The 25,249-nt window shown below is 36.0% G+C and overlaps 1 protein-coding gene across 3 annotated transcripts in view; it reads right to left on the bottom strand.

Annotated features, from left to right (window-relative positions):
• ABCD2 (ATP binding cassette subfamily D member 2) overlaps nt 1-11,504 on the bottom strand; it is an 81,994-nt gene extending 70,490 nt beyond the window's left edge. Inside the window, exons 1-3 of one of the 3 annotated variants that reach the window (XM_080661816.1) lie at nt 10,339-11,504; nt 8,620-8,800; nt 1,789-1,904 (exon numbers count right to left, since the gene is read on the bottom strand). In XM_080661816.1, coding sequence (XP_080517942.1) covers nt 1,789-1,904; nt 8,620-8,800; nt 10,339-11,274 — 1,233 coding nt within the window. In that variant the 5' untranslated portion in view covers nt 11,275-11,504. The remainder of the gene's footprint in view (nt 1-1,788; nt 1,905-8,619; nt 8,801-10,338) is intronic. The other 2 variants (XM_080661818.1, XM_080661817.1) reach the window with 2 other exon arrangements.
• Between the last annotated feature and the right edge of the window lie 13,745 nt (nt 11,505-25,249).

Raw genomic sequence — 25,249 nt, 5'->3', positions numbered from 1 at the left:
TATTTGCATAGAAAAAAATCCAAAACCAAATGTAAAGGTCAATTAAAGGAAGGCAGGAGCCAATGAGTTAGTAGACCAAACTGCAAGGTGGAGTGGGCAAAGAATGTCTGAAAAAAACGGAAAATGTGACTGTGGGCTAATTACTTTGGAATATAAGAGAGGGACTCTGTCAAGGAACTTTGTTACCTCTGGAGCTAGCAAAGAATGCACAGTACTTTCATATGCTGCCACAGTAGTAGTAAAATTGTTTGGCAGTGACCATTCTATGACTCAAAGCACATTCAGGCAAAATGCAATTATTTATTGTGTTGGAGATGATCGAGAAAAACTAATTGATATTCTTTCTGTGACTTAGATAGCAAAGTGTTAATGTGAGATAGATAAAATTTTTATTTGTTATTTAACTTTAATGATACATAATATGTTATATAAAAAAATCCCTAAAACTCTCAGATAATCAAAATTACTATTTGAAAAAAAATGTTTTAATTGAGTTGTTTTGGTATATGGCCCTAAATAACCGTTTTACTTTGTTGGTTTAAAAAAAAAATCCCAACTCAATTCAATTGTTTAATAATGAAACTGAAAAATTTTGTCAGCAAATCACAAAATTTATAACTCTTTTATATGGTATATTCAAGGCTGACTTAATAGGCACCTAAATTTATAATGCTGTTCTGGCAATTTATATTGATACAAAAGTTACACGAATAATTAATAGTGAGACTGACTATCCATGGGAATATTATCAGTAATATCTCAATTGAATAAAGTGGTTTTTAATATTAACCCTGTCATATCTGCAGGTCTTATTACCATTATTTCAACAAATATTTATTGACCACATACAATAGTCCAAGTATTAAAATGAATATTAGGAATATAAAGATGGGTAAGACAGTTCCTACTTTCCACTCAAGGTCTGGTGCAGAAGATAGACAATTATAAAGTGGTAAAAGATCAGTGTACAATGAACACAGACAAGGAAGACCCACACTCTGCAGGGAAAGTAGGAAGAAGGTGGAATCACAAGCACCTTTTATATGTGTTTGGTGAGGCTTAACTTGTCATGAAGAATGAATAAAAGTTTGCAAGGTATATAAATAATTTTATTGAGTTGCATTTATTCAGCACTTAATATGTATTGTTTTCTGACAAAGTCAATGCTATCATTATTTTCATTTAACAGATGAGGAAACAGACAGAGGTTAAGGAACTTGATCAAGTTCACATAATTTGTAAATACTGGAGCAAGAATTTAAATTTAGGCACTCTGTCTCCAGAATCCACACCTAAGGACTTTTCTTTTTAGTTTAAAAACAAGTATGTCATGTATAGACAGAAAAAGAGGAATTACAATAGATAGTGTCAAAATTAAAGGGTATTAGCAGCAATATGTTTGGGAATTGTTCTCCCTTAACTTGATTATACACTTCGCCTTTTTTTTTTAATCCTTACCCAAGGATATATTTTCATTGATTTTTAGAGAGGAAGGAAGAGAGACAAAGAAAAACATTGATTTGAGAGAGAAACATTGATTTTTTGCCTCTTATACCCACCCCGACTGAGGATCGAACCCACAACCTAGGTATGTGCCTGGCTGAAAATCGAACCTGCAACCTTTTGATGTACAGGACAATGCTCCAAACAACTGAGCCACCTGTTCAGGGCCTCTTTACAATTTTTGATAAAGATATGTTTTCAAAATACTAAGTATATCTGGTAATTTACATTTTGCTTGATTTTCACATATCTTATGTTAATCAAATTGACAAGAAATGCAAGTACCTCTTTATATGAAGACATAATCCGTTCAATAGCATCAGCTCCAGAGGCCAATAAATTTCGAGCAGTGGTAAAGGCTTCTGTCCGTTCACTAACCATAGCTTGTTTTTGGCCATCTTCTAAATATAAAAGCAAATTACAAAACTATTTAGTTTTTTTCAAGTAACTTAATATTTTTTTGTATACAAATGAAGTTGTGGTTATAACAGCCATATGTAAAATGTTCAATAGTATTAGCAAATTCCTAGATATTTAATGAATTATTGAAAATATAATAATTGTACCAGATTTTATTTAAAGCTCTCTTTTATTTTATTATTTTTTTCTAGAAGAAGAGCTAGAACAATTAAATCCATAAGAATTAAGACTATTTTCATTTAGCATTCTTTCAACCCTTTCCAAATCCAACACCCTACCCTTATTGCAGGAATAAAATACTATTGATTTGGTCAATGAAATCCAACTAACTGTAATATAAGCAAATATTTCTAGTGTGGTTGCTTTAATATAAATGCAAATTAGCAGACCCTCATAATTTAGCCTCTGTCTACCAGTTTCAATCAACTTTCACCTTAGTACAGCTGCTCCGAAATTTGCAATACTCTGTTTACCCTCTGATATCTGTATATATGATTTCATCTGACTTTAATATACTTCCACTATTCCTTTTTTTTGCTAGCTCTTCAATAGTTAATTCTTTTTTAAAAAATTGATTTCACAGAGGGAGAGAGAGGGAGAGATAGAAACATCAATGATGAGAGAAAAATCATTGATTGGCTGCCTCCTGCATGCCTACACTGGGGATCAAGCCCACAACCCAGGCATGTGACCTGACTGGGAATCAAACTGTGACCTCCTGGTTAATAGGTCTACGCTCAACCACTGAGCCACGCTGGCCAAGCTAGAGTTAATTCTTTAGTACAGGTTTCAGTGGAAACCCTGGTCTAGCTTTTCTAATGGACTAAAAGTTCCTTAAGAGGCAAGACTGTATGTTTTATTCCTTATTCCTAGTACTCAGAAGAGTGTCTATCACATAATACTCCTTAATGTATATTAAATGGATGGATGGATGGATGGATGGATGGATGGATGGATGGATGGGTGAACATCCCAAATTTAATGTCAATGCAAAATTATGGTCAGAAGTCACACTAGGTTTGTATCCAGGCTCTACTACTTATTGGCAAGTACCAAGGTAAGTAGAGTAAGTCACTTATCCTTTCCATGCCTATTTTCTCATGTGTAGATGAGGAAATAATAGTAGTACCTTAAACAAGTCTATCTCAAAGAGTTGTTGTGAGGTTTAAAGGTTAAATACAAAGAAACTGTTAGCCTAATCCATGGCCCATAATAGTACATGTTCTAAATGTTAGCTGTTATTTTCTCTAGTTATTATAGCTATTATTGCATATCTACTCAATTTAGTCTTATTCTTCAAAATTATTCTCTCCAGGTCATTACTTTAATATTTCCATCTATTTCATTATCTATCTTGTTCTACTATAGATTACTTAAAAAGTTCTAAATTAAAAGCTGTAAATTAATGAAAATATTCGAATGATAAGATACTCATAGGCCCACTTTAACATTTATTTCTCTCTGATTTATCTCAATGTAAAGGTTTTTTTTCTCCATAAAAATACAATTATTTAATTTGTGCCCTACTATGACTACTAGATACTTTCACCTTTACTTGTTCATAGACAGCTGAGCTGAATTTGAAAGGGATCTGTGCATAAGTAAAATCCACTCAGCAGACATTTACTGAACACCTAGATGTACAAGAAATTAGGTAATGTGCCATAGGACATGCAAAGATAAGTGTTATTTTCAGACTCTTTCCTTGGTGAACTTGCAGTTTGGTAAGAGAGAGAAGTCCAGTTCCCAAATAACTATGCTGTGGGCAGCCTATGATAAGAGTTAATATGAAGTATTTGGAGGAAGCAAAAATTATTTCTTTTTTTTTTTTTTTTGAATTTTTATAAGAGTTTAGTTGAGCCAAACTGATGATTTCAGGGAAATAAGATCTCAAATGCTCCCACAAAAATCATTTCTTGCTACAAGAGACAGGGAAATGCTTTATGGAGAAGTAGATGATGAAGGAGGCCTTACAAGCCACATACAATTTTAGCACATCACAAGTATGGCATAAGCAATGACATGAAGGGAAATTTTACAATACCAACAGAATAACAAGTAGCTTGGGAAAAATACAGTATGGATTAGAGTCAGGCACTGATTTCATTTGGGTATCAGAATCACCATGAGTTCATGGGGACCTGTTATGATGATCTAATTTGGTCTATTCTGTTAAACACTGCTCTAGAGAACTATCATTTCCCTTGATGTTAGTTTCCTTGAAGAATGTAAAAAGAAAAGCTTTGAGCACTGGTATAATTGAAGAGTGAAAGATGTAATTAGATAAATAGAATAGGGACAGAGTGTAGATACTCTTAAATACATTTAAATGTGTGAAAAAAATTTAGATAAGTCACACACAAAAATTATCAAAGGATTCTTAGCAAGCTACCAAAATAGTGAAATGCTGTATCAGTTAAAGCACTAAGAATAGTATTGGCTCATAAAGAATCTGACTGATGATGGGAAATAACTATAATATTTTTATGAATTTGGGTTAAAAGGGGTTTGAATAGTAGTTTTCATTGACAACCTCTGTTAGAAGAAACACTAGCACAGACGGACTTGTGTTTGATATAGCATGGTACTTTCCATGTTGCTTTGGCAGGTTAATGTTTATTGGGTTTTCTTCCTGTTTTTAGCAACAAAATTACCAATAGCTCTGGATAGATTTCATGTGACTTTTATTCTACTGGTTGTTCTTTGGTAGGTACTGTGAAAACAGTGCCAGTACTATTTCGTCATGCACACAACAGTCAACTGCATAAACTCTCTAGGGCCAGAGTCCTTAGTGTCAGAGATATAAATTCATGACCTAAAGCGCTCACCAAATATTTATTGTCCTACCAAATATTTTAAATATTTTATTAAAAGTTCCTCATTTAAGGATTTAATGTTTAATATTATATTGCTTATTTTACTGATACTGTTCAGCTCTGCTAATAAGAAGTATGTATTAAGCCATGGACACATCTTGTTATTTCATTGAAAAGGCAAGAAAGGATTAAAAAAGCTAAGGTTGTATCATTAACCATTTTTCCAAATACATATAATTGTACAATATAGAGAGTAAACCCTGATATAAACTATGCAGATAATACTGGCAGTGCTAGTGGCTTAGATGCTTTCTTCCCTAAAGGTGTCTTGGATAATGTTTGGCAGGAGGGACCAATAGGTAGCTTTCTCTGGCCTTACCCAGAACTGCTTTTGATATGATATCAAAAGTGGTTTATAATATTAAAAATTTGAGATTATACTCCTAGGGAACTATTATTTTCGTGTAATTTCAGTTTTTCTCTTACTACAAAGCAAACGAAGGGGTAATGTCCTCTAAAATATATATAATAGAAACTATATAAAACTAACTATTTCAATCCTTTTTCAATCAGTTGGTCTCATGATTAGTTGGTCTCAAACTAAGTGAAGTTCCTTATAGAACAAGTTCCCAAATAGCTCAGATAGTGGCAACATGATGAAGGGGGAAAAAGCAATGCTCTAGGAGTTACATAATGTTTTCTAGCCTTAATGCTTCCACCGGCTGTGTGACTTTAGTAAATCCCAGGCTCCAGATTAAATGACCTGTAAGGTCCTCTTCTGATGTGAAGATGGCATAATTCCATATGCAATTTTGTAACATGAACATGAATATTAACACGATCCTACCCTTAACCATAAGATTTCTCTTAAAGTTGTACTATGGAACTATTTTTCTTTTCTCCTCCCCCTCCCCCCAAAAGTTATGTAGGTTCGTCCTCCTATCTGCATGTTACTCTGATGTCCTAACCACTTGCAAATGCTTTGCTCCTTTAATAATAATAATCATACCAGCAAATATCTTTTGAACATTTCCCATGGGGCAGGTATTGTTATAAGTTTTATATATGTGAAATCCTTTAATCCACCTAACTATCCTAAAATTTCCCCCATTTTGAAAATGAGAAAATGAAAGCACAAAAAGATTAAACAATTTGTCTTTAGATACAGCCTAATAAACAAAAGAGCCAGATTCTGACTCCAGAGCCTACATGGTAAGAATATAAATAAATATTAACAATTGCTTCCACCGAAGTTCTTACTACTTGCCAAGTTCTGTTTAAAAGCACATTAATACAATATGTATAATTTCATATAATTCTTTAAATGATATATTATCATCTTTATAGTTAAGATAGGAAAACTGAAGCATATGAAGTTATGTAACTTTCTTAAGGATAAATACTAATAAACAGCAGAGTCTAGATTTAAACAGTGACCTGCTTCTTTCCTCTATCTTACTTTTTCTTCCTTTTCTCTTTGCCATTCCTCTCATTCACCCATTTCATATATATATATAGTGTCATACACTTAATTAATCTCTAACATAAGAACACTCAGGGCATAAGAGTAAATTGAGATTGAAGACTATATTAGACTATATGGTATGTAATTCTAAGACCTAAAGCCTCAAAGATATGTCATTATTTAAAAAAATAAATAATTTTATCTGAGTAAAATGATAATATTTTCATGTGTTAAATCATTGTTGGTCAAATATATTTAGTAAACACATACATGTAAACATTATAAGCATACATATAGTAACTTTAGAAATTACAGAAGATATTGAGGCATACTCTCATAATAATGTTATCATAGGAATTCATTTTCTTCTATGAAATTCTTATATTGTTTTTTTTTGCATGACATTTCTTTTGAAAAGAAGTTTTAAGAATAACTGTTTCATTTGCATCAATGTTATTACTCCCATCTAAAAAAATTAATGCTGTTTCTTTAAATCAATATGGTGTTTTCAGGATTCATAGGATGTATTTTAAACATCTTATTGCATCACCTACAGAAGTAAGATTGTTATATTATTTGCATACATTGTTTATGTCTTAGTGGTCTCTGTGGGGTTAATTTGTCACCATTAATAACTGCATTTTCTCTGTTCTATGTTTACTCCAGGGTTTTCTAACAAGACCAGTGCTTCCAAGGACTAACAGAACTACACCATAAGCTTGTAATTGGGGTTGCTGCTAGTATACATTATATATGAAACTTTAAAAATATCCATATACTTAGAGGGAATCTTTTAATGTAAAAGATTCAATATAACATGAATATCTGACAATTTTGTCAAATTTCTTAATAAAACTGATCTTAAGACCATAGGTTTTTAAGTGTCTTTTTTCTTTAATACTCTTGAAAAAGCAATTTATTTAATTATGAGAAGATTTAGTCTAAAAATACTCCTAATAATGATAACTTTTTTAATATAAGCTTTTAAAATGATATTTTAAAAATAAAATTTGAAAATATGAAAACAGTTAAAATTCCATTTCCCAGTGGTCTAAACACAGTGTCTACTCTTGAATTGTGGAGTGTATATATTGAATTTGGTATATGTACAGCATTATCACAAAGGTTTGACAAATCCTAATTACTAAAATGAACAATTGTAGGTTAAGAATGACTCAAATTTGACAAGTGTTTTTATAAGAATTGGTTAAAGTATTTAGGTACAGTTAAAGCATGTGGTAATTTTTTTACTTGTTTTTATTAGATGCCTTAAAACAAATAACTACACCAAAAATAACCACAAAATAGTGTGAATTCTGTTACATTATTTTTAGTGTTGCCTTTTGTTTTTTACATAATAAATGTCACCCTGTATTGAAAACATCCAGAACATGCTCTGTACTTTCAAAACATGATTCCATTAAATCCTCACAACAACCCTCCAAAGTAGCCTTTCTGATTATCATTTTATAGATGAGGAAACTGAGGTTTGGAGAGTTCGATTAATATGACTAACATATAAGGGCAGGTAGAGGGAAAGCCAGGAGTTGAGGAAAGCTCTGTCTCACTGTAAAGCCCAGGCTTTTGTCTAGCTCCTTCAACGCTAAGGCCAATTTGGTCAAGTGGTTTTCAGAGAGGAAGGGGTATATTATATTTTTCAAAAAGACCAGGAAATGCTGCTTATTTTAATTCCCCTATCTCCCTGCCAATTAAGATCCAAACTCCCACCTCAATCAAGTAAGACACAACATTTTAATGTCCCTTCTGCCCTTATCTTTCTTTGTTATTCCAAAGGATGACAATGTTGACAAAAACCATTGAGATGGTGACAGGCTAGAATTGGACACTTGCAACTTGTAAACCCTTCCCCCCACAATACCACCAAATCATGCTACATAGGAGGTTATCTATATTACCTACAAGTAGAGCAGACTTTGTATCATGGCATGAAGCACTTTGTGAAACAGTATTCCTGGTTGCCTAACTTTTTAAATAAAATTAAGACAGACCCAGTTATAGAATATTTATAGATTAAATGCATTGTATGTGCACAACTGAAGTTGGCAATGAGAAAACTTATGCTCTTTTTGAAGGTATTTTGTTTTGAGTTTAAATGTTAAACTAGAGAATTATTTTATATAAGGCAGTATAATTAAAATTGCTCAACTCCCAGAAACACTGCATCAGAGATCTCTGAAATATTTCAGAACTGGAAAGGTCTTTTGAGCAACCTGTCTCCTTTTTTTCATATTGCTGGTCTTATCTTTGGACATTGCAAAGTCCTCCATTGTTTCTGACTATTAATGACTATAGGACAATGGCTACATACAGTTTCACTCACACAGAACAAGTATTAATACTTTCAAGAGAAATAACCTTAAACATATATTTGAGATTAAGCATAAATGCCATTACCACCATCTGCAAAGCCAGTTGCAGTGATAATAGGTACAGCCACCATAATTAGTCCACTGCCGCTCCAAACATACTTCATCAAGAACTGCTCTATCATAATGTACCACAAACGTTTGGATAAAATGAGGTTCATCTGATCTGCTAAAGCTTTGTAACTTTTCTGGAGTTGTTTCATTTCTACCTATAGAGAGAAAAAGAGTTAAGAATTAACTTAGCATGAGCTTTCAAAATAAATATTGTATGCTTGAGGACTTTAAAGATAAGTTACATATTAGCTTGCTTTATTTAGTATTTATTATCTATGATTCTAACAACCAATAAATACAGATTAATATCAGATTTAGTCATTATTGTTTAGCTTTATCATACCTGTAATATTAAAAAAGAATACTCAGTAAATATAATGCTAAGTATAAAATATATAAGTGTAAAATATATATAAGTGATTTATCAGCATGATTTTAAAATTATATGTATGAGATGTTTAAAGCAAATATTTTATAAGACATGAATAAACAAAGTTAGAACCTTATCCTTCTTGATTATACCAAAACTATCTGAAAATAAGTACATGATACATATATGTGTAATTAGACTCCAGTTTTGAACTAACTTAATTTATTGGATTTTGTCTTAAATTCAAGAAGCCTACAGCATGATATAATTTACATCACTGAATTCAATAAGTCAAGAAGACTGATACATCAATATGATTAATACAACATATGAGGACAATTTCAAGTGGGAGTAGAAGTTCTAAATTTGCTTTAAAGTTTCTTCTTCAGAGTGGTACTGCTATAAATTTTTTTTTTTGACAATTGATGATGCTTCAAAAATTAAATAATTCTGCCTGGTAATTAAAATACCATTTCAACTTTAGAATACCTTAATATTTTATTGCTAGGCATTTGTATTAGGATTTCAGATGCATCACCTTAAAATTTCTGCCATATTTAATATTATGAAGTTACTGACATGCACTGCAATTTTAGGTAATTAGGCTAACTATTTTAGGGATCTGCTTAAGGTTGAAAATCTCTAATATTTAAAATAACACTCTGGAACTCCTTTTCTCCTCCTCATTTCTAATCTTAGTTTTTCTATCAAAGTTAGACAAAATTTCATTTCACGGTCTCTTTTTATTTGTGTCAAAATATGGTACCAAGAGTAATGGAAAAGCATTGGTGAGACACACTCTTCTGAATTTCTTAAGACTTAAAACAGTCCATCATTGACCAGACATACAAAATTATCAAACTTGTTTTTCATATGAAAGCATGTTTCCCGCCCCCCTTAAAAAACAACAATAAAATACCACCCTAAATTTTCCATCTCAACAGAAATGTGTTCACTTAGTTTCCAAACATATATTTTCTTCTAATTCTGTAGAACCACCGACTAAGTTAGGATTTAAATTTTAAGAAAATGCTTTAAAGATAATTCTGAGCATACTTGAGTAAGAGGAGTGAAGTAGACTATTCTACAGCGCTGAATATTTTATTCTCATGAAACTTTAGAAAAGTTTGCACTCTATAATTTTTTTAACAGCTTGTCATTAAACAGGGTAATGAAGCATGTATTTTAATGAAGGTTTAAGATGTTACAGGAATCTAAAACGCTAAAGAAGTGGGTCCATCAATAGTACAACAGATGGTATCTAGCACTGAAGTGGCAGCTTGAACATGCTCACATTTCACCCATCACCTTAATTTCTCTTACCTTATGTCCTCTGTAAAAGGCAATTTCTTCAACATTGGCTATAATTCTGGAGTGCACATACCGTAAATAGCCTTTTCTATGAGCTTCTTCGGCCACCAATTTACCAAACTTGGGAGAGCAGGCTTTCAACACTTTAGCAGTGGCATATACCACCAGCCCTGCTAATAGGGTGGGTCCAATTGGGCTCGCACCTCTTGATGTAGCAGTCTGGATGAGGGTGTAAGAGGTCAGAATTACATCTAAAATAGGTTTGGTCAGATTGGAATACAAGTGAGCCACAGACTGGGAGAACATCATAATATCTTCAGTAAGAGACTGGTCAGGGTTTGCCAGCCTCCCATCCATATTGATCACTTTATAATAAGTCTGATTTGCAAAATAGGTTTCATAGGCATGGTCTACTAGGCGAGTTCTGAAGGCCAAAGCCAATTTGCATTCCAGGTACCTTATTGCACTGTTGACAAAGGTGGCAGGGATGGCAATCAGAAGCCACTTGATCAATTTGATGATGAAAGTCCGAGGCTTCTTTTCCACAATGCTTTTTACAATTTTTCCATCCAGACCAGCCACATAGATAGACAGAAAGGTTCTTGAGATGAGAGCCACCGAGTGGAGGCAGAGCCACCCTGTCTCAGTGGTCACAAGTTTTGGAAAGAGGATTTTCCGAAGTTCTAGTAGCTGTTTGAAAAAATCTGCATTCACTCCAGGTGAAGGTTTTTTACAAGTAATCTCGGTGCAATGCAGTGTTTCTCTGTCCTCTGCAGCCCCGCGAGCTTCTTTTTTCTTCCTGTGGCCAGTTTGCTTTAAATGCTTGCTAATGATGGGATAGAGGGTTTTCATTGTATATGCGGCAGCCACCAGGCAGGCAGCCCTTTTAGCAGCACCCGATCTGGTCCATTTCACTCGATCAGCTGCTGCATTTAGCATATGTATCATTTTCCCAGTTACCCAAGCCAGCTTCAAAAAAGATAGTTTAAAAGATCATGCTCCACGGGGATCCCAAGCAAATATTTCAGAAAGTGCTACAGCGTTCCATACTCTGCAGCGTTTCTCCTCTTCTGTGTTTTTTTTTTTTTTTGGTTTTGTTTTAATTCTGTTCTGCTGTGACAGATGCAGCCGAGCTCAGTCTCCGCTGCATCTACTGGGGATGATTCGCTCAGAAGCTCAAGCTGCACGGAGCCGCCCCACGCTCCTCCCTCTCAGACCCCTCATTGGCTGTGAGGGCGGTGGGACCTTGGAATCCTCCCTGCTTCCCTTTGAACCTTTAAAATGAGGAGAGAGCAAAATGAATTACATCCTCAAACTGGAGTTCAGCTAGTTAAATGTCTATTTTTGGAGAGGTCGAATCAGGGCAGGGCAACAAAACCTGCCCTGGCCACTGAGCATGCTCACCGTCACTTAGAAACCCACAGAAGTTTCAGAACATACATCGCTTCGCTAAGGTTTTAGTAGATACCACAAGGGGAATAGCAAAAAGAAAGGGAGATTCTCAAAAGCTATAAAACGGGATGGAGAAGGAGAAGAAGCCAGGGAGTTGAGGAAGGAGGGACAATATGCTCAACATAAAATGAATATAAGAAAGCTGTGAAATGAATCTGAAAGGGAAAGAGAAGAAAGTGACAAGTCAGGAGGGCACCGGGAAAAAATACTTGGATCTGTTTTGCGATCCTGTCCCCATCCATTTAAATTTTTTTCCTGTCTATGATTTTATATGAAGACCCAGAACCTACCAGACAAGTTGTAATCGAGGGTATTATTTGTAAATAAAAAGAAATCTTCTCTATTATAGAAACTAATTATCTGCTATACTTCCACCTCTATGTTTACTTGTCCTTATAATAAAAGTCTTCCAGCTCCACGACTGCTATTTTTAGCAATGGAGCTCTGATGCCCTGGTATTTATTTACAAGGTGGCTACTAAATAAATGAGAGCAATGTTTCACTTCTACTACTCCCTTGTGTCCCTTGTTACTTGGAGGTACTGTGACTCTATAATCAAACGTTAACCATTTGGGAACCCAACCAGAGTAGGACAGTCGGAAATAGCTTATCCAAGATTCTACTTCATTTTTCAACAGTTCTTTCTCTTTCCCAAGCTTTTGTTTGTCTGTCTTGTTTAGGCTTAGAGATAATCCATTGGCTACTTCCCATTTACATTTTAGTTATTTGATAAAAACCAAGAGTATTAAAGAAATTCTCTGTTTCCCTAATGGAAGACTTAAACTGCTAGTCAAGCAAAACTCTGCATACTTAAAAAAATATAAAAGGAGCTTTTTTAAAAAAATAAGGAAGAGTATATTCTTGAATATGTGAAAAATTAGCTTTCTTACCCCAACCCCCCACATACAACATACATGTTGGATGTAGGTATTTCTCTCTTTCCACGTCCAGCATGGCTAGAGAGCGGGTCCAGTTCCTGAGTAGGGGCGGCTGGGGATTGAGAAATAAAAGAGACAAGACACAGAGATAGAAGGAAAAAGCTGGGACCGGGTGGGACCACGGTCCTCTTCTGATGGAGAGACAGGGCAGGGACCCAAAGCCAATCCAGCGAGTTTATTTTATATCCCAAATGCCAGGAAGTTTCACTAAAAGGTCAAGACAAAAGGAGATTATTTGCATTCTTGAGTAGGCCCTGAGCATTCCTGGTGCTAGGCTGGATTTAGATATCAAAACCACTTCTCCACACCACGGGCTGAAATGAAGGTCAAGCTGACAACATCCTTGCCCTTTTGGCAAGGCGTGTTCCCAGGGTGTGGCTTTGCCGATACCACTGGGTTCAGCTGACAATAATTAAGGAATGCCCATGTGCCTTCCCAGGGGGCCCTCTATAGCTGGAAGCCTGGGAAGATATGCATTAAACTAGAACACAGGATGGCAAATTACAACCCAAGCAGGTGGGCCAAATTTGGCCCATCGTCCGTTTTTTAGATGACCCTTGAGTTAAGAGTGGTTTTTACATTTTAAAGTGGTTGAAAATACATCAAAAGAAGACTATTTTGTGACATGAAAATTGTATAAATTTTTTATTTCAGTGTTCATAAATAAAGTTTTATTGGAACACAGCTGCAGGCATTTATTTACTTATTGTCTATGACTTTCAAGCACAGTGGCAGAGTTGGGTCAATGAAACAGAGTCTAAAACATTTACTGTCTGTCCGGTCTTCATCAGAAGTAGGCAAACTCTGTGCTGGCATATAAAGCCTGTGTCAGTGTTGGGTGACCTTCATCATTCAGTTTACTATGAATAAAGAACTATCCTCACTTCTATGAGTAATGATATTCCTAAACTTTTAAAACTCCTCCTTTCTGAAATACCTATATTAATTCCAAGAATCATCACAGATCTCTTTTCATTTGTTTGCATTCAATTTAGCAAATTTACTAATCCATGAGTGGCAAAGACACACAAGTCTTTGTTAGCTGGCCATATTAAGCAGCACAATCTGTCATTCCATTAAGACTTTCTAAGTTATATGTAGAGATCATAGTAGTTTATTTCAAAAATCTTATATCCCTAATTTTATGCTTTTCATGTGTCAAAATCAGGCTGTCTTATACTTAGAGGCTCGGTGCACGAAATTTGTGCACGGGGGTGTGTGTCCCTCAGCCCAGCCTGCACCCTCTCCAATCTGGGACCCCTCGAGGGATGTCTGACTGCCCGTTTAGGCCCGATCCTGTAGGATCGGGCCTAAACGGGCAGTCAGACATCCCTCTCACAATCCAGAACTGCTGTCGCCCAACTGCTCGCCTGCCTGCCTTCCTGATTGCCCCTAACCACTACTGCCTGCCAGCCTGATTGATGCCTAACTGCTCCCCTGCCAGCCTGATTGCCCCTAACTGTCCTCCCCTGCAGGCCTGGTCACCCCCAACTGCCCTTCCCTGCAGGCCCGGTCGCCCCCAACTTCCCTCCTCTGCTGGCCCGGTCACCCCTAACTGCACTCCCCTGCAGGCTTGATTGCCCCCAACTGCCCTCCCTTGTAGGTCTGGTCCCTCCCTGCTGGCCTGATCGCCCACAGCTGCCCTCCCTTGCAGGCCTGATCCCTCCCAACTGCCCATCTTGTGGTGGCCATCTTGTGTCCCCATGGGGGCAGCCATCTTGTGTATTGGAGTGATGGTCAATTTGCATATTACTCTTTTCTTAGAATGAATTTTAATTCTTTATGTTACATTTTGTGACTGTGATCGGACAGGCAGAAGGCTAAGGTAAACTTAACTAGGAGTGATCGGAGGATGTTCGGCCAGGTAGAACATGGTACACAGAGGGGTGCATGGGTCAGAAAGCAGCTGGCAGTCAAGACAAGTGGCTTGCATCACTGGCATAAGACAGCCATATCAGGGGAGGAGCAGGGTAGTGAGAAATCTAGAAGCAAATAACATTACAGATCCAAACAGGTACCCAATTAGTTGTAGGTAGGTTAATTTGCCAACTGATAATGAGGCTGGGGTACAGGAACAAGCTTTTAACGCATGGAATGAAAGACTTGTTAGAATGAACAATTAGGTATGAGGAAAATAATCAAGATGGGAATTTGCTTACCAGAATTGTGGTAGGTTGAAGGCCAGTTACTGAAACTGGGGAAAAAGTCAGGGTGAGATTTGACTTGATGTTGAGCCACTATAACCATTTAAATTGCACTCCCACTCTTTACCCAGTCAGGGTTGATTCTAGTGTCTAAGACTGGGCTCAAGCCTTCCGGGAAGGCAGTGGAAGAATTTGAGATGAGAGGAAACTACATAGGTATTTCCAATTGGAAATATATGCCATTTAAGAAACTAAGAATGTCAAGGTACTTTTCATTTTTTTTTTTTCTATCAGCAGTATATAATTAAAGCAAAGAGAATGTGAATTCCAAACTATATGAGAAAAAGGTGAAAAAAAGATCACTTACTCTAGTAAACATAATTCAGCCTAATTTTCACTCGTTTCTCAACTTTACATGTGTTTATGTGGAAAAGTATTAAATATTTTTAAGAGGGGAGAAATAGTCTAAGAAAAGGATCTTAAAAATAAAAAAAAAAGAAATAATTATCAAATTACTCTGTTCTCAAGCGCGAGTTTCTCAATATCAGTGTCAAAGTGGACTCTACCAATATCCATGTAAGAGTGGGATTATACTGTGTGTGTGTGTGTGTGTGTGTGTGTGTATATATATATATATATATATTAGATATATATGTAAGATAAATTAAGGTTTAAAATTTTGGATGGATTTGCTTCTCAACAAATTCTAAGTGATATTTTATCTGTGCTGTATTCCTTTCTTGAACTATTTCCTGACCCAAGAGATTACCTAATTGCCCTCCTAGCCCTAAAATAGGACAGTCTTTGATTCATTATCTATCAATTATGCCAGCCTTCCCTCCTCCCACAACCAAAATGCCTTTTATTTTTTTAATGTAAATTTCATTTTACTTTCTTTTTAAAAAATATGTCTTACTGATTTTTAGGGAGAAAGGAAGGGGGAGTGAGAGAGAGAAACATCGATTGGTTGCCTCCCCAACATACCTTGACTGGGAATTGAACCTTTTGCTGCACAGGACGATGCTCAACCACTGAGCCACACCAGCCAGAGGTAAATTTTATTTTTTAAATTACAGTTTACATTCATTATTATTTTGTATTAGTTTCAGGTGTACAGCATAGTGATTAGACAATCATATAGTTTAAAAAGTGCTCCTCCTGATATTTCCAGTACATACCTGGCACCATTCATAGCTATTACAATATTATTGACTATATTCCCTGTGCTGTACTTTACATTCCCATGACTTTCATAACTGCTCATTTAAAAAATATATATTTTTATTGATTTCAGAGAGGAAGGGAGAGGGAGAGAGAGATAGGAACATCGATGATGACAGGAAATCATTGATTGGCTGCCTCCTGCATCAGGGACGGAGCCCGCAATCCGGGCATGTGTCCTGACCTGGCTGGGAATCAAACCATGTGATTCATAGGTCAATGCTCAACCACTGAGCTACACCGGCTGGGCCATAACTGCTATTTTGTATTTCTTAATCCCTTCACCGTCCCCCGCCCCAGTCCCCTAAATGTGCTAGCCTTATTCATGTGAGGCATAAACATCGTTAAAGATGAGATCTTAGGTCAACATTTCAGCTGTTGCAAATAACTACCTAATGACTAGTTCATAAGGAAATGTATTTTCTATAAAGGAAAAACCAGTAAATATCTTGTCTAAAGATACGTTTCATAGATTATTATTTCCTTCACCTCATTCACCCCTTCCACTGCCTCCCTGTGACTCTAGTTAGTCTAATTGGGAGAAAGATAGGTCTATCCAGCTCCCAGTTCTTGACTCTGCTCAACAAGTTGTCAGACTCTCCTTTATGTCCCCTCACATACAATATAGAAAAAAAAATCCTCTAGCAAATTGTTTCCCCCTTCTAATTAATTACGTTAGTTTGTATCTGTTTTAAAATATTGAAAGTAGACATTGTTCTGCCTTGATTGGATGGTTTAATTACTGAAAAATGAGCAGCTATTTCATGACTAAAACTAATTTGTTCTGAAATGCTGTATTCACTGGTCAAACCAATAATGTACTTTAGTGAATTTCTGTTATAAAAATCAGAATTTATATCATTCAACATGATGTCTACACTGGGACATACTCCTATTTTAGGGACTATTTCCCAATGACTTCACTGAAAATGTATTTATTTGAAATTATAAGATGTTCCCCAGGTTTAAATCTAGAAAACAATCATAACGAGGAAAAAAAAGTACTTCGTGCATTTATTTGGAACAAAATAGTTCCAGTTTCAAACCAAAATATTAGAGAACAGCTTGTAAGATAAACATTTTGTGAGAATATACAAACATAACACAGAAATGAACAGTAAAATCCAATTTTTGTTTTGAGATTTTTTTCCTTCAGTAAGGAGTTTAAAGTCTTTAGGCCTTTACAGCTAAATCAAGTTTTGATCAAGCTGAGAAACTCACAAAATGTTCAGAAGAGTAAATTACTGCAGTGCAATATTTCTAATAAACAAAATGTTTACTGATTATTAATACTGCACATGAAAGATATTTAAAGGCTTTGGATACAGAGTGATAAGTGGGAATGAAAACATCATCTTTAGGATTAGGGATCTATAGCTTTGTCCTTGCCTTCTTTTTCTCCCCGAAGTCCGGTCGTTGACCCGAAAAAGCCGGCTGAGACCAATAAAGAACTAAATAAAATGATGGTGGAGGTGGTTTGAAACATTAACCCTGTGGCCACAGCCCGATAGTTCATTTACGTAGGCTTCTGGGCCTGGGAGTTAAAACTGTTGTGTTCCTTCTCCTTTAAGCGGGCTGACTGCTTACCCACAGCGTTCCTTATGGCCCTATCGAGCCAGGGCCTCTGTCCGCAGGCCGCGAAGGAGCCCACTGGGGCCGCAGAGGCTGTCGGGAGGCCACGAAGGAGCCTACCTGGCTGCAGAGGCTGTCGGGAGGCCAGGAAGAGCCCACTGGGGCCGCAGAGGCTGTCGGGAGGCCAGGAAGAGCCCACTGGGGCCGCAGAGGCTGTTGGGAGGCCACGAACAGCCCACTGGGGCCGCAGAGGCTGTCGGGAGGCCACGAAGTAGCCTACCTGGGCTGCAGAGGCTGTCGGGAGGCCCGGAAGAGCCCACTGGGGCCGCAGAGGCTGTTGGGAGCCCAGGCAGGAGCCCACTGGGGCCGCAGAGGCTGTGGAGTAGCTGGGCCGTAGGCCCGGGTACCCCATGGAGCCGGCTAAAGCCTAAAAAACTGCGACTCAGCACAGCTCCACGTCTGCGACTCAGAAGTTTTGGGAAGATGAATTGGGTCGGGGGGTCCCGGTGAGTTTTACTGCTGGTCTCAAGACTGTAGTTCTTGAGTCCCTGGACGTTTAATCCCATAAGTTCCCCTTTCCTAGGCCCTGAGGGTGGACTTAGCCTTAGCTGGAGAGAACCAGCTAGGAGTGGGTCTTGTAATCATTATCTGAACCGGGAAACCCTAGCGCCGTGTCTCTTCATAAACCAAAAAAACTCCGCTTCTCCCCACGGTCTCTCCACAGGCTTCAGGTGTGGGGCCCGAGTGGGCGAGGTTCTTCCCAGCTCCCGAGTCCTCCGCCTCTAATGAGGCCTCTGAGCACCTGAGCCCTCGTCTGCCTGCTTCCCACGCCTGCCCCTCTCTCTTGGGAGGCGTTCGTCTGAGTGTTTGCATGAAATTGGAGGTATTATGGAAGAGGCTTTTCCTTGCTGCCCTTAAATTCATTTTGGGGGGCATAAATCCAAATTAGTTTTTTTTTTTTAAAAGGAGGTAAAGGGAATAGTGTTTAATAACTTGCAAGAGAATTTACAATTTATTTTGTATTTAGGATTAATCTCATAAAACATGATTGTCTGACAATTTAGTTTTTTAAAATCGAATCATTACTGTTGACCTTCAAATCCACTAGGATGGAAATCATATTGGCCTGTAATATCATTGGATCAAATTCCTTTTTTTTTGTTAACAAGTTGACCCAGGACAATGCTGGTATGATTAGAACATTTGCATCCTAAGGAATTTTATAAGAGGAAAGACAGATTTTGTCTTCACCAAGTGGCATAATAACTATGTCCGATAATTTTAGCAAGAGAATTCATCCTGTTGAATATGTGAGCATTGTATTTTAGGAATTTATCTAAATTATTCTTGGCAAGTGTTCTAGCATCATGCTTCCACTCTGGAGAAAAGTGAAAATTCACTTACAGGCATCACAAGAGTTAGTTGATAAATTAATGTTTTTTTAATTTGACTTTAAATGTGACTATTAAATGAGATATGAAATCATTTTACAAATGCTTAAGCACTATTGAAAAGTAGGTGCTATTATTATTCTGTCAGATATCTCAAACTTCTGGCTATTCAGGGAGCAATATACTGCAGGAGACAGGTAGTCTTAAGATTTTGTTTCTCCAAATGAGGTGGTGTACCTGGAGGTAGTGCCAGTGTAATTAAGAAGCCACAGAAGAAACATGACACACCTCCCTGGAACATCAGTTTTACTGAGATCAGAGGAAAAACATATTTTTTAAACTTAAACAAACATGGATACAATACAGAGTAAAATGCAAAACTCCTGTGAAATTTTAAGATAAAATGTGTAATTTTAAATAAATTTTCAGGGAGTGGATGGGTTCCTTAGGGTCAAAACCCTAGATTGATAATGAAAAAATTAGTATCTCCACTTTCTACTATTACAGTAGACAAGGGTAGGCAAGATTAGTTAGTTCAGTGGTCGGCAAACTGCGGCTCAGTTGACTAATGAGTTTGCCGGCCACTGAGTTAGTTGATCATGGCACTCTGACCATGAGGCCCTAAAGCAAGCATGTCAAACTCGCGGGCTGCATGAGCCCATAGTGAATATTTTTGTGGCTCGGCCAATATAATGGTATGTAAGAAACATTTTAATAAAAATGTCGTAACTTAATTTTTACAATACCCTGTAATACATAATTATTAATAACGAACTACAACGTTCGATAATGACCGATTACTATAGTTGTGTTGCATTCATTTCTCTTACGCGCCTTATGCGCAGGCACATCATTTCTTTTCACTAATACTAGCAGTGAATGTTTTAGCAGCGAATTGCTACATCATTAGTCTTGTGCTGTTGTTTGGTGTGCACAACAGGAAATATTTTGCTTTCGGAGAACAAGAAAAATAGGTTTATTTGCGTTACGCTTATTAATTTGTGCAGTTATTCAGTGTGGTAAGTTAATGTTCAAGAAGAAATATTAATTTTTATTAAAATGTTCTATTATTTTATGTTAACATTACTCATTTATTTCGGCCCTTTGTATTCAGCATGTCTCTATCGAAATAAACCTACAGTTCTATGAAAATTGAAGCTTTTGTTTTTTTTTTGCGGACCACATAAACTTAAACCTTGTTTATTTGGCCTGTGTTAGCCTTTGAGTTTGACATGCTTGCCCTAAATTAGGGTCTCAGAATCCTAGACAATGCGTAGTAATCACTAGCAGCTGATTGGAGATACTATAGAATAGAAATTTTAATTCCTATTTCAGACCATTCTGGAGTACTTCTTTATTCCCCTCTGTTGTTAGGGTTGTTTTTCATTTGAAGAATTTGAGAACCTTTTGGAATTTAACAAGTTAGGAATGTAATAATTCCTAATATAGACCAGGTAGGAATATAGTAGTTCCTAATATACACAAGTGAAGTAACCGGAGAACATTTACAAAGCTTCCTTGAACAACTCCCTCAAAGCATTCAATATTAATTAATTCAATATTATTTACTTGCCTGACTGTTGAGGACATTATTAAGCTGTATGAGGGGATTCTGAAAAGAAAATGATACAATTTCGGTCCACACAAGGGATCTATGGTAGAATGGTGAGATTAGAATTAGGTAAACGACTGTAATACTAGATAGCTAAATAGCACTTGTATACATAACAATCACTGTTCTAAGTGCTTTTTGTATATTAGCCCATTTACTCTTTTTTAAAAATTTATTAATTTTAGAGAAGAAGGAAGAGGGAGAGAGAGATAGAAACATCAATGATGAGAGAGAATCATTGATTGGCTGCCTCCTGCATGCCCCCTACTGGGGACTGAGCCCACAACCCAGACATGTGCCCTTGGCCGGAATCAAACCTTTAAATTACTTAAAGTGGTTTGACTTTAGTGTTACGGTTTGTAGACATGTTTGCAAGATATAACATTTCATTTCAAACAAATTCTCATTTAGGGTAAAGAGATTTGGTCTCTGCTGAAACAAATTTCTGTATCTATGGTACCTATTTCCAATCTACTGTCCCTGAAACTTACTAATCAGTAATAATATTAGGTTTTTCAATTTAATGGTCTGTTCTTTCTTTGTTCTAAAAGCAGATTCTTACTTTTTAAAATTTTTAAATGTCCCTCCCCCTTTTTAGTCCTTTCTTGACAAAATTAAAATATCAATCATTTGTCAAGCTTACCAATTTAAAAAATTATTTTTACTTGTCTGGGAGTCATTGATGTAGACATTTTTTTTTAAATATATATTTTTATTTATTTCAGAGAGGGAGAGAGATAGAAACATCAATGATGAGAGAGAATCATTGATCAGCTGTCTCTTGCATGTTCCACACTGGGAATTGAGCCCACAACCCGGACATGTGCCCCTGACCAAAATTGAACCCGGGACCCTTCAGTCCACAAGCCAATGCTCTATCCACTGAGCCAAACCGATTAGGGCTGACCTAGACATTTTAATTATTGTTTTGTACTTTTCACAAGTCATCACTGATAACCTATTATCAGGTTGAGGTGTAAATTTGAGAAAGCACAGGCATAAGCACTGATTTTTTTTTTTTTAATTTGGAAAATATTCTCTCTTATTTTCCTTGACTGATCACTGACTTATTTCACCAAATTCATAGCCATCTCAGACAGGAAGGTGGTAGGAAGAGAGGAGAGGAAGGAGATTCTATAGATGTATTGTAACCAGTCTTTGGGCCACATTGTGCTATTCAGAATGAGATCTACTATAGGTCTATAAATACAGCACTACACATGCAGTATAAGAAGAGGTGTTTTTTTTTAATTTAGTTAAGTTTATTTTTATAACTTGGACTGACGAATGCAACCAATATCATAAGAAAGACACAGATAAAATCCTGTATAAATTTAGGTGAGGGAGGGGTTTGCATTTGTAAATATAGGCCTAGAATGTTTGTGCCAAATATTTTTGAGTGCCATATATCAATTACTTTGCCAGGTGAGGTTACAAAGTAATTGAAATTTAGTTTCTTCTGAGAGATTATAGTTTATTGGGTGGGTGGAAGGGAATATGACATGCTAAATAAGTTTGAGAATGTTTAAGATTGGGAGCCAAAAATACATTATTTGAAAAATAGATATTGTGAACAATAGTAGAACATAGTCCCTGGCCAGTGTGGCTCATTCAGTTGGGTGTTGTCTGGTGCACTGAAAGGTTGCTGGTTGGATTCCTGGTCAGGGCTCATGTCCCGGTTTTGGGTTCTATCCCCAGTAGGGGGCATGCAGGAGGCAGTCGATCGATGCTTCTCTGTCTCCCTCTCCCTTTCTCTTTCTCTAAAAATCAATAAAATAATCTTTTAAAAAAATGAACATTTCATAAAAGAGTAATAGAATATAGTATAGTTTTAGCTGAGTGTTTGGCAAATCAGAAACAAGGATAAAACAAAGTTGAAAGAAGAAAATAAACATTACATAAATAGTTGGAGATAAGATTATATTTAAATATTTTACAATGTGTGTATCTACCTTCTTGGTGGTGAGGTTGAAAGCCACACAGAGATGTTGAAATTTAATCTGTTATTTGTTGAGGAGTCATTCAAATTTGGAAGTAACACAAGGTGGTATTTTATGACTGTGATGTTACTGGTATGTAGGTTGGAATATAGCAGGAAAAAATTTCAAAATAGTGACACCAGTTAGGATTCTGCCAGAGTGGGGGGAATAATTTTATGTTTCGATTTTCTGGTAAAACGATATATTCTCCAAATTAAATCAGTATCAGTCCTAACTCACCTTTTAGGTATCCTATGCTATCTGAAGTTGGGTTATTAAACCTCTCTATGCATGGGTTATGAGGAGCCCTTTTTATGGGGAAAAATGCAAAATTGTGACTACAAAATTAGGTATAGGACTTGTAAGGGGCATATATAAATGTAGAGTCTGAAACTGAAGCATAATTAGCTTTATAGTAAATTCTTCGCACAGTAAATTATCCTCTGTCTTTATGCATCTCTTCTTCATCTGTTAAATGAGGATAAATTCACAGTGAACATCATCCTAGTTTGCCTGGGATACTCATAGTTTATGCCTGTGCTCCTAATGACATGCTCAGGTTAGCATTTGTCTTGGAATTTTTTTTTTTTTAAATACTAATTACCATTAATAGTTCTGTTTAAATGAGCCAGGTATATTCAGTGAACATCCATTTTTGTTTTAACCTTTGCTATGGTCTGAATTAGTGCATGAGCCTTGTGTACAGTGAAGAGAGTTCTCATTTTAAAATGTGGTTAAATCTGAAACATCCAATGATAACCCTGACACTTTCCAGGTGGAAAATAACTAATAGCTCCTTTTAAAGACAGTGTGAAGGGCACTTGCTGATAAAGTTTGCTGGGACATGAGCCCTTAGGGACAACTAAATCTGAGTACGGTGGGAGAAATATTTCGTGCTGCTGTTCCTGTTGTCCACTTGTACCATTGCAAGCTAAAGTCTGAGATTTGTATAACCAGCATGCCTGGGGGTAGGTCATTAGGAAGCATGGGAAATTTTAGATTTAGGAGTACGTGAAACATTTGCAAGAAATGGAGGCTAATTGTAATCAGTCCTGTCCGAGAGTATACATAGAATAGTAGGAATGTTGTTGCTACAGTGGTTTTGTCAACAACTCTCTTTTTGTTGTTTGGGAATTCGTTTTTATCTTTTTGGCAGCAGGGAGCTCAAATGAAAGTTAATGCTTAATGATAAATTAAGTACTGATATTTTGTTTTTCAGTGAGCTTGATAATGAACCTATAATTTGTGCATAAAATGTTTGCCAACATTTAGCATCTCCCATCCTTAAGTCATTGACCACATAACAATCTGAAGACACAAGTCTATTGAAAAAGCATCATCATTTACTTTCAGATATAGTAGTTATTTTAAGGAGATTATTGCTACAGATAATAATTTGACACATGCAACAGAAGAACATTGAAGATAAAAGTATATCTGCAATGATAATATGAATACAAATTTGGTGAATCATAGCATATTGGGCAAAATAGGGTTATTACTAAAGTATGTAACCTATGTAGCCATGATGGACTTGGGATTGGTTGTGGATTACATACATATTATATCATAGTTGCATCCAAAGAAGCTTAATATTTTACAAACAGAAGCTGAGATTTTCAAAATTTTAAACAGTTTTACATATGCACAATAATGTAACTGAATTATAATGTTTTTGAGACAGTATTAATTTTGAATACAAAAGGAATACTTGGGCATGTCATCATAAGCTTTCTCTCTCTTTGCCTTTCATTAATTAAATTTGACCAACATTTGAGTCTTTGACAAATTATTCTATAAATCTGTGTGTCCTATATTGTTATTGAATATATTTCTAAGCAGGTTTTCCAAATTTTGTTGACATTTTGTTCAAAACCAGTTGGAAAATGTAATTCAAAGTACCCCATAAATGGAGTGAAAAAAACTTAAGCTTTTGAAGCTTTTAGTGAGTTAAATTATTGTAAATAAAGTTTAAAAATTTTAATTGTAACCTGAAAATACATTTATATTGGGGTTTCTTTAACATTCTAAAACCTTCCACTGTAGGACTCAGGAGATGGCTGCTCATGTTTATCTTTATAGCCTGTAACAGTAAATCGTTGTTGTTGTGGGTTTTTTTTGTTTTTTTTTGTTTTGTTTGTTTTTTTGGTGTGAAAATACTGAGAATTCAGTCTCTCAGAACTTATTTTAATTAGGCTCTGTATTCTGAGTATTAGATGGATTTTCTGCCTTAGTGATTTGAGTGTTTTTTTTTCTGAATACCTCACCTTTTGTAATTCATACATCTTTAAAAACTCTTTTCTTATATTAAAAGAATTTATTTAAAAGCCATATTGTTCTAACATATATCATTACTATTCCTAACACATCGGGTAGACCTTTTTTAGTTTTGTGGAAAGCCAATGTAAGAACTTTTTTCTAGGCTAATTACTGTCTTGAATCTTAATAAGTCTGCTAGCTAAAATGTTAGAGAATGATGTTTTAAGGTTAATATAAATTTTAATCTAATATAAGCTATAACATATTGTTTTTCATTTGCTAGTTATTTTATTTACATTTTTTACTTTTAATCACAACTTAAAATACGATCTTAATCTGGAAACAGTTTATTTTG

Source organism: Plecotus auritus (genome assembly GCF_963455305.1).
Source record: "Plecotus auritus genome assembly, chromosome: 3".
Classification (NCBI taxonomy): domain Eukaryota; kingdom Metazoa; phylum Chordata; class Mammalia; order Chiroptera; family Vespertilionidae; genus Plecotus; species Plecotus auritus.
Note: the sequence above shows the minus strand (reverse complement) of the source record. Positions and strands in the feature narration are given on the sequence as shown.